General features: G+C 47.6%; 1 protein-coding gene across 1 annotated transcript in view; it reads right to left on the bottom strand.

Annotated features, from left to right (window-relative positions):
* The window catches only part of CDH13 (cadherin 13), a 986,611-nt gene that overhangs the window by 225,674 nt on the left and 745,786 nt on the right, over positions 1 to 15,151 (bottom strand). The window contains exon 7 of the mRNA XM_082712008.1: positions 774 to 952. Within this exon, the coding sequence (XP_082568134.1) occupies positions 774 to 952 (179 nt within the window). The remainder of the gene's footprint in view (positions 1 to 773; positions 953 to 15,151) is intronic.

The following is a 15,151-nucleotide window of genomic DNA, read 5'->3' on the forward strand; positions in this document are numbered from 1 at the left end:
ACATGACTGACTGTCCACACATGGAAACTGGGCCTAAAATTTCCAAAATTTGTGATTTTCAGGGAGCTAGAAGTTGGAATTTTTAAAAAAATAAATATGAAATCTGAATATTTTGACAGGGCAACTGATAGGAAAGCTTGAAAGTACATAGGCAAAAAGAAAGAGCAAGTGTGCCGACCAACGAAGGTCCCTGGGCCACCTGTGTGTGTCACCTGACCTGCAGGATGGGTGAGTGTTCCCAGCGACAGCCCGAGGCTGAAGCAGGAGAGGCTCCAGGGGAAACACCGGCTCACACCGGCTCACACCGGCTCACACCGGCTCACACCGGCTCACACCGCAGAGGGTTTGACAAAGAAGAGAAGTCGAAGCCACCTGAATCAGTGATCTTGGACAAAGCCACCTCCCTCCCATCTGCCCCTCCCCTACCTCCCTGCCGGCCTGTCCCTCCTTCCTTCGCCACCCCCCCCTCCGTCTGGCAGACAGGTAAGGAGACATAGACGCCCCATCACAAGGGCGCACGAATAAGGGTTTGGTGAGCAAACAGAGGCACCAGGTCGAATAAATACAAGTAATTCCTAAGGATGTGGCCGTTCGTAGAGTGCGTGTTTTGGGGGTTCGCATTTCCCTTTAGAGATGTCCCTACCCAACTCTGTGTAAAGTCCTCATGTCCATCCCTCCATATAAAGTGCCTTTGCCCGAAGTCCCACATCTTCCCTCCTGTGAAAGCCGCGCTCGATTCTCATGAGAAACAAGATGTATGCCTTTCAGCTCACCTCCCGGTCCAGCAAGGCAGGTGACACGACGGTGACAATGTCGCCTTTTTCAGGATCGATGTAGAACATGTTTGGAGACGGCTTGTCAGGCGTCTGCTGTCGGATATTGTACCGTAGGAGGGCATTATCTGTGGCCGGGTCGTCCGCATCAAAGGCTGTCATCCGCATCACCGTGGTCCCTGAGGGGACAGGACAGAGGGCAGAAGATGGTCACTCGGGGGACAGCGATAAGCAGGGATGCCCCCAGTCACTTTCCACATTAAAAAGGAAAGCATCTCCACGGCCCTGTTCTAGTTTTGCTTTTCTTTCGCTCTCCCTCCTACTCCGTCATGTTAAAAGACCTGAAATAAAGAAATCTTTGCTGCTCAGCAGATTGACAGCTTAATTTTTCCTTCTGCTGATACACTGTTTATTTGCCTGCACTTTCATTCAATTGTGCATGTGGCGGCATGACAATGGCCTTTATCTTAAAAACTCTTATTGAATGCCTACTACACGTGGGGCCAGGGCCCAGGAATGAAGACACAGAGGGGAGCTAAGGCATTCTCGGGTGTCCAGCAGATGAGAGGCAGCATCTAAAAAATAATAAACCATTACAAGTGCATTGAGAGAGAGCATTACGAAGACAGAGGAGAACCACCTCATCTAAGCTGGGGTTCAGGAAAGGTCCCTGGTGTAGACATCCAGCGGGTAAGTAGGTGTAAGCAAGGTGAAGGAGAGCGTCCTCCACAGGAAAAGATGTTCCAGTGAAAGGGAACATGAACCTATAGTCTTTGAGCCCCCACTGTGTGACAGAGACACTGTTGTAGGCACTTAAGATACAAAGACGATATAGAAATGAAAGTGATGGGGACTATTTGATTACAGCAACGGTTGATAAGGATGTCAGATACTGGGTCTTGCTCACACCCAGCTGATGGGATGAAGAACTGGCGTCAGCCACTTTTGGGGACAAGTGAGCACAGCTAGTAAAACAAACAAAAACCCCCCCCAAAACACAAAAAACAAATACAGCCACCCATTTGGCATCTACCATCAGGAATCCCTTACATGTGTCAACGACAGATTCTCACCAGGATGTTCCCCGTAGGATTATCCATCACGGTGAAAGATACGGAAACAATCTAACTGTCCAAATAACAGGGGAATTGCTAAAATGATGGGATTCCCCATGCTATGAGAAATTTTGCAGCCGTCTGAAAGAGGTTGTAGGTCTCATGGGTTCTAGCATGGAAGGCTGTCCAAGATAGAGTATTACGTGACATTATCAGGTTGAAGAATGTTATCCGTAGCATGGCATCATTTTTGTGAACCTGCTTGCACACAGAAAATGCCACAATACTCTATACATATATTTTGTAGATACGGTTTATGTCCATAAAAACATAGCAGGTCTATGAAAATGAATTTCAGATTGGTTACAGCTGTGTAGGGGAGCAAATCTTGCCACCCCAAGATATGCCTCTTTGACATGTTGATTATTCTAAGCTGGTTATTTTTAAGAAAACTGCAGACACAAAGAGAAGGTCTGAAAATCAAGTGGAAGTTACCCCTTTTGTGAGGAACATTTACATGCATAAGGGAAATCTCCATTTGTGAGGTTATCTCCCTCACTGTATCAGTAAGAGGAGGGGGACTCTAAATGTCTAGAAACTGTTATCAGTAGAAAAGGCAGGATTTAAATCTGCATAACAACACTACCTTGTTGCCTGTACTTTTCCTGGTCACCTTCCACCACTGATCTCCACCTCATCTTTGGCTGAAGATGGTATTTAGGGTATTTAGGCTTTAGCCCTTTCAGGAAATTACTCTATTTGCCTGGGTCTCTCCATGTGTATAGGAGGTATACAGGTTGTTAAACTTTTGTTTGAATTTGTCCTGAAAAATCAAATAGATCTCATGTCAACTGGATTCTCAGATGAGCCAGAAGAACCTTGAAGGGCAGAGGACGAATTTTTCTTCCCCAGTAGTGTTTATATCTGGGTAAGAACAAAGGGGATTGGAATTAAGGATGGTGAGGAGAAGGGAAGACTTTGGCCTAATCAATATTGTTCTGATCATTTTTTCAAGGAGGATGGATTGCTTCTGTGATTAAATATTTAATACAAGAAGATCATAATTATAAATACTGTTAATCTAAAAAAAAAATAGCCAGTTATCCAACGAGCAAAATGGATTATTTGGGAATAGCAGAGAATTGCAATCGAGGACCTACAAACTACCACAAAGCCACAGGCAAGTCCAACAAAAAAAGGAGAGTGATGTTATTTTATCAAGGAGGAAGAGTTTGGGGCAGGGGATTGTTTTGAAGGAAGGTCCACTAGAGAAAAGCAAGAGTTCAAAGTGGTGACAGTTTCTCATTGGGTGAGCTGTAAGGGTGGTTGATTTCTTGTACTAGATCTGATGTACATCCTTCCCTGTTGGGACCTGTAACTGATGATTCTTTCTTGTTGATGATTCTTCTGATGGGTCTATAATTGACAATTCTCCTTGTAATTGACATGGAGTGGTTCACTCCCTTTTTCAACCTTCCCCTTGCTGGTCTCCCTGCTCCACTTTCGTAAGGCTCCCTGTATTGATTTCACAAACCCAACAGAAGCATGGGCTAGAGCAGAATCAAGCACATTTGCCTCCTGGACTTGACAATTGTGAGCCATTGTATTTGGCTCAGAGCAACCTGCCCAACTATGATTTTTCATTGTAGTTTACTCTTCTAAGAATATAGGGCCCCATCTGTCATTCCGACCCCTTCTGGACCCACAAAATGTGAACTAATGGGTAAGAGATAAAAGTGATACAATCCTATAGTTCCCAGCAGAAATATTCACATGCAGAAAATATTGAAACTTGAAACAAAAAAATTCATCTGGCTCAGATGCCATCTTGGTATTCCTTTCCTGTCTGTAACAGTGCTTCTCAGACCATCAAAGGCACTTTACTTTTTCCTTCAATTGGAATCAGATCATCAGCCATTAGGTCTGATTGATCAGACAAACAAGGGGATCTGACCACTGTAAGCTTGGATGGATTTCTAAAGCAGTCCTCAGTATTGCTGTAAGGCCAGAGGCATCAGGCACATTTTCTATTTTACCATGTTTCTTTGCCTTTCTTTATTCCTTTGTGAATTGTCATAAGGCAAACCTGGGAGTCAAGGGTGAGAACAGATAACGCTTGGCTTATGCACCCCCTTATCTTGCCCCCTATCTTTGGAAAATATCAGCAAACAATTTGGCACTTTGGTTTCCCATTGAGGCACACAATGGAATCAGGGTCTTTCTTCCACCTGATTATCTAGGCAGCTACTCCTAGGAGTCATAGACGAACAAGCACAATAAAGCATAAAGAGGAAGTCCTCATGGCTTGCATGCATGACGGCTTTGCGTGCAAAGGATGAGAGGAAGAAAACAAGACCTCTCGGGCTAATGAGTTTTCACTTTTCACCAGGAAAGTCACCGGTGACGTCTTTTATCATTGTTATTGTTGCAGATTTCATAATGTGATAAAACAAAAGGGTATCCTGGAAGATTCTTATGTTTATCCAGAAAATGCTTTTCATTTTAATGCATAGTTCGGGAGGAAATGAACTTGGTCTTATGTGCTGCTTCTGTCTTAGCCCAGGTGTGGGTACAGAAGAGGATTTCCGAGGCCCGCCTCCATGGAGATGAATGGTGCCAAAGTCATGTAAATAGGTCTGTAACATTAAAGAAAACAACTCTGGGGTAATGCTGAGGTTCAAGTCTTGCTGTATGAACATGGGTAAGTTACTCAGTCCTACCTAAGACTTGGTTTTCCCAACTGCAACAAGAGGATATTAGTAACACTTTCGTCTTTGGTCTCTGTAAGGGCTTCATGGGATACTGAATAAAAGAACTTGGTGCAATGCCCGTACATTAGGGTTTGAGGAAGATCTCTTTTCTTATCAAACTTGCTCTAGGTTCTAAGCCGTCATGAGAGTGCCAGTGATGGCCTCAGACAACGGAGCTGTCCACAGAACCTGGTACTGGCTGCAGCAGGGTGAGCCCAGGAGCCGATCACCTCTGAGTTGCTCTGCCTTACCCTCTCTTTTCCACCTTGCCCATGGCCTTAATTTGCAGATAGGAGCTTCCATTGTGGGGATCACAACTCTATGCTAACATATACACATGCGTGTTCGCACACGCACACATGCATACACGTTCTGTAGGCTACGCAGCCTCTCCGAGTGATACTCTACCATTTTCCTTTACGGTCAAGGTTCTATCCTGCGCCCCAGTCTGTCTACTGGGCCCAACACCCTGCTCTTGCCAGCCCCTCCCCTGGGGGGCTGGATCATGATTTTCATACTTCTTGACTCTGCAGGGATTGGATAAACTTCCTATACTAGCGTTTCCTAAACTGTATCCAAGGAACCCTGGTTCCATGGGCTCAGCAGAGAAACGGACTCGGGAAATACACAATAACGACAAGTCAAGCAAGTTTCTATCCTGGAGGACTTGTCAGTGTCCTTAGTAAGCAAATGCATCTTGTAAATCTCCAAGAGAGAATAGCATTGGCAGCATTTCCCTAACTTCTCTGTCGACAGAACTTTTTCATTCTATGAACATCTTTACAGACTCTGGAGGGTACAGACTGTGTTTTGCCCGTCTTTCAAAGCCCAGCGTCTGACACGGGGGAGGTCCTTTATCAATGCTGAGTAGGCTTACAATTCGTCTTCTTTGGCGTTGACCAGAAACCGTGACGAGCTTGTTACCAAGAAGAGTGGACAACATCGCTTTGGCATTTTTCACAACTGGGCATGCTTCACTACCACCTCTAAACATATTTTTTGCTCCTTGGGGGCCCCTATTGGGATTGGATTCAGCAGGCTGACATTCAGCAGACAGTCACCAGGATAGCTGTTCCCGTGCCCTGGTGGCACCTGTGCCCTACCCTGTGCCCGAGCCCACACCCTGATCTCAGAAGAAGGGCTCACTCATTTCCATCAGCCAGTGGCTTCTCCATTCATGCTTGTCTTTGCCAACATGTACTGCCCGATGGCAGAGAAAAGATAATTATATGATGGACACACGTGTGGGTCCCCTGAAATACATTTCTGCCTTTCCCCCCATCACGATATTCTCCTGAGTGTCAAAATAAATGATAACCACCCTGTCACTCCCAGATGAACTAGGAACGGCCCCTCCAAAGCAAATAAAAGAATTACAGGCTGCGAGTTCAGAGTCTCAAGCAGGGCTGTCATTTTCCTAGGTTGAAGGACATGGTCACTGACATGACAGGCTGATAAACAGTTATGATTGTTTTGTCTGGGCAAGATGGCCCCTTCCTCTTGACTGCATTCACCTGATTAGAGAAAGTGTCGCCTGCTGTTACAACCTGAAGGGCTGGCGTCAGAAGCTTGGCTTCCCTGTGGCTTCAAGAACAGCCACACCCATAGGGAACGGAGAGCAGATCCCAAGGTGAGGGGCTGCTTATAATCTCAATGAAAGGTCAACCAGCCTCAGATGTGGGGGGCTCTAAATTGCGGCGTACCCCGGGCTAACAGGCAACAGAATTATTCTATTCTGGAAATGTCTTTGACCTCATCCCCAAACATCATCTTCACAGGATCAAAATTGTTAGACCTCTTTTTTAAAAACCGTATTCCCATACTGAGACTTGGACATTCAGATCCGTACTTGGCTTCAGGCTGACTGACTTATTTTCCTTCTTTCCTCCTTCCTTCCTTTCTTTCTCTTTCTCTCTTTCTTTCTTTCTTTCCTTCCTTGAGATTTTATTTATTTATTTATTTGACACACAGAGAGACACAGCGAGAGAGGGAACACAAGCAGGGGAAGCAGGAGAGGGAGAAGCAGGCTCCCCACTGAGCAAGGAGCCTGATGCGGGACTCGATTCCAGGACCCTGGGATCATGACCTGAGCTGAAGGCAGATGCTTAACGACTGAGCCACCCAGGCGCCCCTGGCCCCAGAGTTCTAATAGCATGGTTGGGGCCACTGCATGCTTTTCCAGGGAGATGTGTAGAACAAAACCCAAGGTGATCTGAGATGGCAGACATCACCAAGGGAGTCCCCTAGATGTGACAAAATGTCACATCGTTGACAAAGCCTGCAAATCATAAGAGTAGGTGGTGGTACATTCAGACACTGTGTGGGACCGAGGGCGTTCTAGGACTGTCCTGGGCAAACCAGAGGAGCTTGTCACCCACACGCCAAGTCGGCTTGCAGACACAGACACATCTGGCCACGAGTGTCGGAGTACGCATGTGACAGGCGTCGCCGAATGTGACTTCAGTGACGCAAGCCACGGCGCCCATCCCGCTCACCCTGCCACACCACTCTGGGATTGCTTCCCGACCACGCAGGGGTACACAGCCCCGCTGTCCCCTCCAGCCCTTAAAGGTGACGCGAAAGAAGGAGGCGTGCAAATACAAAGATGAGCTCGGCACAAGGCGGGGTTTTAAATCCCGGCCTCGCCACTGACCAGCAGGGCCTCCTGGGGCCAGTTCCTTTGTTTCATTGAACCTCAACCCCTCCATTTACGAAACGATCCCCTAGAACGGACTGTGTGAACATCAAATGTATTCATGCAGCATCTCTCAGCCTTTTTTTTTTTTTTTTAAATTTTTATATTTTCTATCACCCAACCCTCCCTTCTGGAGCCTTTTTAGACATTTTCCTCCTATTTACCACCCCTGCCATTGTTGTCCTGAATATCTAATCACAGACTATGACCCTTTGGAGGGTCACAAACCATTGCAGTATCCAATATTTTTAATGTTCTTCCAAACACCAATTTGCTCCTCCTCGGGGTGATATTGTCCCCACTGAGATTGTACGAATTAATGAATATAAAATCCGACGCCTGGGCGATGGTACATACTCGAGGGGTGTCCAATTTTATCACTATTTTTATTGACTGCCGCAATTTGCAGCTCCGTTCTGGGGGGACCCGCTGCTGTGTGTGTGCTGGCGATGAGCAAAACCTTGAGGGGCCCAACCACGAACAGGGCAGCGCCTACTCGTTCTAGGTCTCACACTCAGCATCTATGAAGCGGGACGTCATTCAATTCTCCCAAGGAAACAGCTCCTTTCTTCCCTCAGACAAGCCTAGGGACTTTAGTTGAGTGCACACAAGCACGAATCAGCTTCCTCTGGTCTTATCAATGTTTCCACGTACACAAGAATTAATAGGGAAACTGTCTGGTGATTAGTTGACAAAAGATAACCACAGCAACTTGATAGCTTTCCAGAGGTAGCCCACAGGCTGCGGCGCCTGCTTTCCTGAAAAGTCACCCACGTAATGAATCATGAATAGTGTCTTATTTTCCCATTGACCTGCATTAGCATTTCATACCTGCTTTATCTTCATTTGAGGGGGTGTCCGATTGGAAGCTGCTCCTCATAATTCACTTGAAGTTTTTCTGCTTATCTCCCAAGCACCCGCAGGTGGAGTGGGAGAAGGAGGTTGGCTTTCCGCTCGGGGTGTGCAGACTATTAACGAAAGCCCAGCTCAGGGCAGGCAGGTCCCTGAGACCTAAGGCAAAGCCTGGGAGGTGTAGCTTTGTCACTGTTGTTTCTTTGGGTGGGAGGCCCTTCCCTCTGTCCCTCCATTATCTAGGGACTGTCATTCCTCAACAGAGATTCCTCTCACGTTTTGCATATGGCGATCAGGCTGTGCATTGGATCTAGAAAGTTCTTGAAGATGAGAGTATTGATGAAGGTGTCAGTGACCTGTGATCTTTCCTCTGACAGCAACCCGATCCCGTAGGCCTTGAGGATGTGACTCTCTGATTCCATTCCCAGAGTGAGGTCAGGGAGCTGGGCCAGGAGGGAGAAGCACAAATGCCCACCCAAGGCCTACATGGGTAACCTAACATGAGTAAAACGACTTCAAGACAATTGGGAGTGGTGTGGTCTGCGGCTAATTGGAGGGTCCATGTCCTGTTTAAGGGGCAGCTGCCTTTTAGCTTAAAGTAATTGCCACATTTCTCAAATGTGAGTCTGGAGAGGCCAGATCTTTTGGTTTTTCAAGAAAAGATGAGAATTTGGATTTGCATCGAAACTGTCAGAATATTTACACATTGGACACCAGTTAAAATTTTTAAAAGTAAAAGATCACTGAGTAAAACAAGAAGGCCAAATAAAACAGGTTATGGCTCACCAGCTTTTAGCTTTTGACCTTGACTGTCAAAAGAGCCACTTATTTTTCCCAAGGACATGAGCTAAATGTTGTTAACGTGTCTGTTGGTGATAAATTACAACTTGAGAAAATGGTGCACCCACTATGAACTCTTCCCTTGTTCCTTCTGTCTCCCTTTGGGAACAAGAAAGTCCTCTCCTGTGGTCCCAGGGCCCAGCAAAACAGGAGGCAGTAGAGACACAATGATATCACATCCCATGATACACATTTCAAGCATTAACTTACTTGATCCTATATGAATCACGGGAGGCATGTTATATACCTGGGTGAGCCCACTGCACAGATGATGAAATTAGGCCTGAGAAGGCCACACAGCTAATGACCCCATGAGCTAGGATCTGAACTCTGCTTTGTTAGAGGAACAAGGGCCCCAACTATGAGTTGCTGTTTAGCACTCATTCTTCCTTTGTTCCTGATTTTAGCTGGCCATGCTGCTGACTAGCTCAGTACTAGATATCTCAACTTCTCTGGCAGCTAATGTGGCCACGGACTAAGGGTTAGACAATGAGATACAACTACAAGTACTGTGTGTGAGACTCCTTAAAGGGACCTTAACCATAAGATGTGCACTTTGGAACACCTCCTCTTCTCATCTCCTGCTACCTGGAATGTAGACATGATGACTATAGTCTTAGCAGCTTCTTTGCACCATGAGGTGGCCCTTCAAATAGAAGCTCCGTGATGGGAAGGTAGAGCAGAAAGGCAGAAGGGATCTGAATCCCGGATTCTCTGGTGACCATGGAGCTTCCAGGGAAGCCTGGAATGCCTCCCTCCAGCTTCATTCACAAGAGAAAGAAATAAATGAGAGAAAGTCAAATCCCATCTTGTTTAGAGCTTGGGTTTGCTGTCCTGTGCATGCCACAGCTAATCTCCTCTGATAATGGCAGGAAGTAAAGATGGAAGGAAACCGATAAATATGTTTTATTAAATCATATTTCTCTAGAAAGTAAGTTTTGTTGCTTTGGCCTAGAGCTAGATGACACTGTTCTAGAGAAAAGCATAAACATCCAGGCAGTTCCTCATGTATTTTCAAATATTGGGACTGGTTTCCACTCATCTCAAATGCCTTGACTCCAGGGACAGCTTTTGAGGGAGAAAGACTGTTCCACTAGTGGTCCCAGGGAATTATATTGCCTTGCATCCACACTCTTGTACGGTCCCTTCTGCACTGACTGTGGGCTTAGCCACGTGACTTCCCGTGGACTGCGGGATGCATGGAAATATACAAGCAGAGACGAGAAAGCACTTCCGCATCGGAACCCATCCTCCTGGAGCCCAGCTGCCGGGAGCCACGTGTCTGGGAGCTAATGCTTGCTGGCCGCCAGCCCCAGCAAACCATCGGACGTGTGTGTTGAAGCCACCTTGGATCACCCAGCCCCAGCTCAGCTTCCAGATGACAGCCGCTATGTCGACATGGAAAACCTCAGGCAGCACCAACAACAGAACTGTTCCGCTGAACCCACCCCGACTTGCAAAATCACGAGCATCTCTCAAATGCTGGGCTACGGGGGCCGCCAAGGATGTCACCGAAATCATGCAGTATGTCAACCGTTGAGCATTTCAGGAGGACTCGTGATTTCCCCCCAAGAAGAGCGCAGAATCAAACTGGCATGAGGTGTATACTCCTGACGCAGATTTGAGCTGATGAAGGACCCTCCAGTAGGAAGACAGCCCTGTCCTGACAAATGAGAGCGCCTTGAATTGGAGACAGTTGCTCGCTCCTTGAACGGAAGCCACGAGCGTCTGCGTGCAGCTGTGGGTACCACAGGCTCAGTATGAAAGGCGACAGACTTCTCTTCCCAAATTTACCTTACCTCCCCGGAGCTAGCTGGTTCTTTTTTTTTTTTTGAAAGTACAAATTGACAGTCAAATATGTAATAAGTTATGACAAGTTGAGCAATGGTTGTCTGCTATCTATCTTCAAAGGTTGTTTCTTTTGACATCGATAAAGAGATGGGAGCAACAGAACCACCGTGTACTCACTCACGATTTTCATTTTAATTATTTTATTTTAATTTTATTTTATGATTATTTTAATCCTTTGGTTTCTCCTGATCGCCACTCAATTTTCACGGCACCTTTGCCCTACTTTTCTGGCCAGCTGCTGCTTAATTGCACTGTAGCCGGCCAGATTTTAGGCAAGAAAATGGGTTTTTGAAATGAAAGGTGACACATGCCTGAAAGTGGGGTCCCTCCTCTCAGGATTCACTTTATTGCCTTAATTTCTTCATTTCATCTAGATTTTGAAGGTAATATTTTTCTCAAAACCTTTAAAAAAATTCCATTAAATCTTTTTATCTATTCTTCCTATTGTATGCGGCTCTTTCAGAAGGATACAGGGTACTTGGCCGAATTATCTGATCTTGCCTAAAACACTTCAGAAAAGCAATGTTAAGTGGACACTCTATCCCTCATACTCCAAAGTAATAAATTTTTGTATTGGATTTGCATAAAGTAGCCCAAATTCTCAAATATGAAACTACACTCTATAAAGCTCTAGGGGGAAAAAAAAAAGGAAATCATGCATTTGTTTGTTTGTTTAGCCCATTGTAGGGATAGTTCTGCAAGTAGTTTTAGTCCTCCTTAGAGCGGTGGTTTTCAAGGTTGGGGGGAGACTTTTATTCTTCAAGGGACAATATCTGGAGACACTTTTGGTTGTGACAGCGGGGACAGAGTGTGTGATCCCGGCATCCCGTGGGTGAATACCAGTAAAGAAACGTGTTGCAACACACAGGACCCCCCAGAACAAGGAATGTGCAGCCCCCAGTGCCAAGAGCGCCCCGGCTAAGAAACCCCACTTTAGCGTCACGTATGCCACAGGCTCTGAAAGTATCGGCGCTTCTCAAATCTTGCACTGGAACAACGGAAACCTTTACCCCTGGAACTCGCTTCTGGATTTGAAGTTCACCAAGTGCAAAGGGAACTGTTTCTTCTCTATTTCCCACTCAGTGGCTCAAATATTAATACCATCGAATAGGCCAATATGCATGGGCTGTAATGTCTCAGAACAAGCTCATACTAACATCATCATTTAGTTTTTTGGTTCAGTTTTGTGTAACTCAAAGCATGCACATCGTCAAAGGCACTGGGATAAGGCTCTGTATGTGGTTAGCGTTTGGAAAACATTTGCTGACTGTGTGAACGAAGGAACCACATGGATAAACTGGGGGCGGATATTGTCATCATCGTCTCTCTTCCATCAGCTTGAGGGATGGATGCAGAGGGACTAGGAAGCAGGTAAGTCATGAAAGCCTGAGATATGGAATGCTCGCGCTACGTAGGTGTTTCTAGGTAAATTCACAACGGGGGCCTCTCCCGCTTCTCATTTGTCTCTGTTTTGAGAGCAGAGATGAGGCAGGTTCGGACTCGGCTAGGCTAGACCAACCCAACAAACCAGTCTTGACATTTCAATGAACGCATGAGGTTGCTTTCTCCCTTGGGTTTGGACCAACAGGGGCCTCCCTTCAAGGACAGTCCCTTTCCCAGGTGTGGTTGATGAACCCGGACCCTTGTTTCTTGCCCCCCTGCTGCAGGGTGGTTTTCCTGACATGGGAGGACAGAGAGCGGCAGAGCCCTGTGGAGCCCGGTGCTGCCTCGTGACTCGCTTCAGCCAGAAGTGGCTGCAACCCACTGGTCAGATCTGGTGTCTAAAGGTCAAAGGCAGGGTCCGCTTCCTGGGTGAGGGACCCGTGTAGTAGCCCAGGCTGCTGTGCTCCGAAAGGCCCAGGGCTTGGTCTAAAGCTCTGTGGTCACCTCCTGACCTTCTTATTAATTGTGCAACAAGGGGCCCTGGATGTTCATTCTATAAGCAATGCCTCCCATTCTGGCCGAGAGCCAGGAACCAGATTGCCGGAGGCCTGGGAAATGTACAGGGACACCGAGGCTCTGCGTGGGTACCGGGGTGGCGTCTCGGTCCGAGACCCCTTCCTCTGCCAGTCCAGCCCCAGTTCAGGGACCTTTGTTTCCATCATTACTGCTCCAGCTGCCACAGCTCACAGAACGCCTGTCTCCTGTGACAGTCAGAGTCAGAAGCATCACGTAATAGCACAGGAAGTCAGACCTGCTCAGGGGACAGCTCCTGTCTCCCCAGGCCCTGGGTCCCCTGCCCTGGGAGACCCTGGCTCCCAGCTCCTGGTTGCGTTAGACCCCAGAAAGCTGTCATCCTTCCCATCTCTGCCTTGAGTTTCTAGACTCACCTGCCTTCTTCCTCTTTTTAATTAGACACTCTAAGTTTTTCCTTGGAAACCTAGGTCCCATCAGATGTGGGTCCCACCCCCGCATGACAGTGAGGGACCGGGGTGTGGGACCCTGCATGGCAACCCTGGCTGTTCACGGGAATCACCTGGGAAGGCAAAAATACTCCTGTTGCCAGAAAGCCACCCTTGGGGAATCGGAATCCGCTGGCCTGGCGTGGGGTCTGGAGAATGAAATCCTGGGAGTGAGTGGGGCCCGACAGATGTAGACTCTGGTTCTCTACTCCCTGGCTATGTGCTCTGGGCGATACGGGCAAGCTCACACAGCCTCCATGTCCTGCCTGTAAAATGGGCACACGCCCGCCGCTAGGTGAAGTTGGTCTGTAGCTGCGTGTGACATACGGGGGCCTGATGAGGTGGCCTTTGCAGTCATTCCATAGAGGGAAACATCAATGTGCGGACCTCCTGTGTGCCTCCCAGGCATTCTTATGATAATCCTGCCAGGGTAATTTGCTCACTCCCCTTTTTAAAGAAGAAGAAGCAGCTCAGAGAAGTCTGTTCACCTGCTCAAGGTCACTGCAGACCAGCGTCCAAGGGTACTCAGGAGGGCAGTGAGGGACCTAGTGACGTCACACCAGTGACAGAGAACTAACCTCCATTACACACACTGTTTGGCTGCCGCATCATGTAATCCTCCCCACGACTCTGAAGGGTCACCACTCGCCCTGTTCTGGGGAGAGGGAAGCGGGGGTGGCCAGAGGTCATGCGGCGGGTGGGCGGCGGAGCCCACATGCTTGTTCCCCCCGCTCCCCTCCAGCACGAGGAAAGAACTGTGCAATTACACTGTGCAGGTGGAATAATTAATTTTTAAGGACGCTCCCTGAAGATGGGCTATTGGACACCTTTGCTCTGACCCATTAGAGCTTCTCTGGGGCACCTCCGAGCTACGCCGAGTGCCCAAAGGACAAGCGGGGCCCGCATCCCCGGGGCGGGTGGGGGGAGGGGGGATGGTGCTCAGCAGATGATCGATGACCCCAGTACTGCACCTGTTAGGCAAATCACCTGCCCGAAGTCCCCGGCATGATCAACGAGGGGCTCGGGGAGGTCTGCACGGGGCGGGAGGGCTGGTGATTACCGCAGCTACAAGATCAAAACGAACCAGGAGGGCTGAAATACGGCACGTCTGAGACTGGAAGGTTTGCGTTCAACGGGCAGAAAGTGCCGGCAAATTGCTGGTGGAGCTGTAATGTTGCTGATTTTGCAAACATGTGCTCTTCAACTTGATAAGTAAATACATATTGGGTAACATGGTGATGTTGCAAGCTGTTGTTTTATGGCTGGGAAGTCAGCTGCCTGTGATGGATGCTCTCAATGAAAGTATTTATAAAATAACACGGAATTAGAAGGAGTCACTTTATGAGTCTGGGGAAATGGATCTTTTATGAAGAATAAAACTTGATGAAGGAGCTCTATCAAGGCCACACAGATCTGAAATTAAATGTGCTTGGATTGAGATCTAAGAAGGAGCCCTCCGGACGTGTGGGCTCACAGCCTGCGGCAGGGGAGGGGAAGCTGCTCCCTGATGGTCATTTCCACTTGGTGTCACGTGGCGCTGGACAGTCATTTGCCCGTCCTTTCTGAAATGCTTCCTGCCTCAACTCTTCCAGACCATCAGGACCCCACTCGGGGAGTACCCTACACATATCAAACTCAATGAAACCCATCTGATTCCCAGAGCCAGGCACATAGTAGGCGCTCAGTCAATATTTAGTTATGAAATGAATGGAGAATCGGTCCAATAATGTCCGGCTCACTCTGTATGAATATTTTCTCACTTCATCTGTGTCTTTAAGTTGTCTTCCCCACGTGTGCATTTCAGACTCCTGATGGTGCTGCCTTTCCAGATTGGAATGTTTTCTTCTTGGAAATAGTCAGGGGGGAGACCAAAGACATCTGTTCCCAGGCTAAGAGGGCCAAGAGGTATGTAACTCAGGTCTCTCCTGGCTAA

This window comes from Mustela nivalis (assembly GCF_964662115.1).
Source record: "Mustela nivalis genome assembly, chromosome: 18".
In the NCBI taxonomy this organism is placed as follows: Eukaryota; Metazoa; Chordata; class Mammalia; order Carnivora; family Mustelidae; genus Mustela; species Mustela nivalis.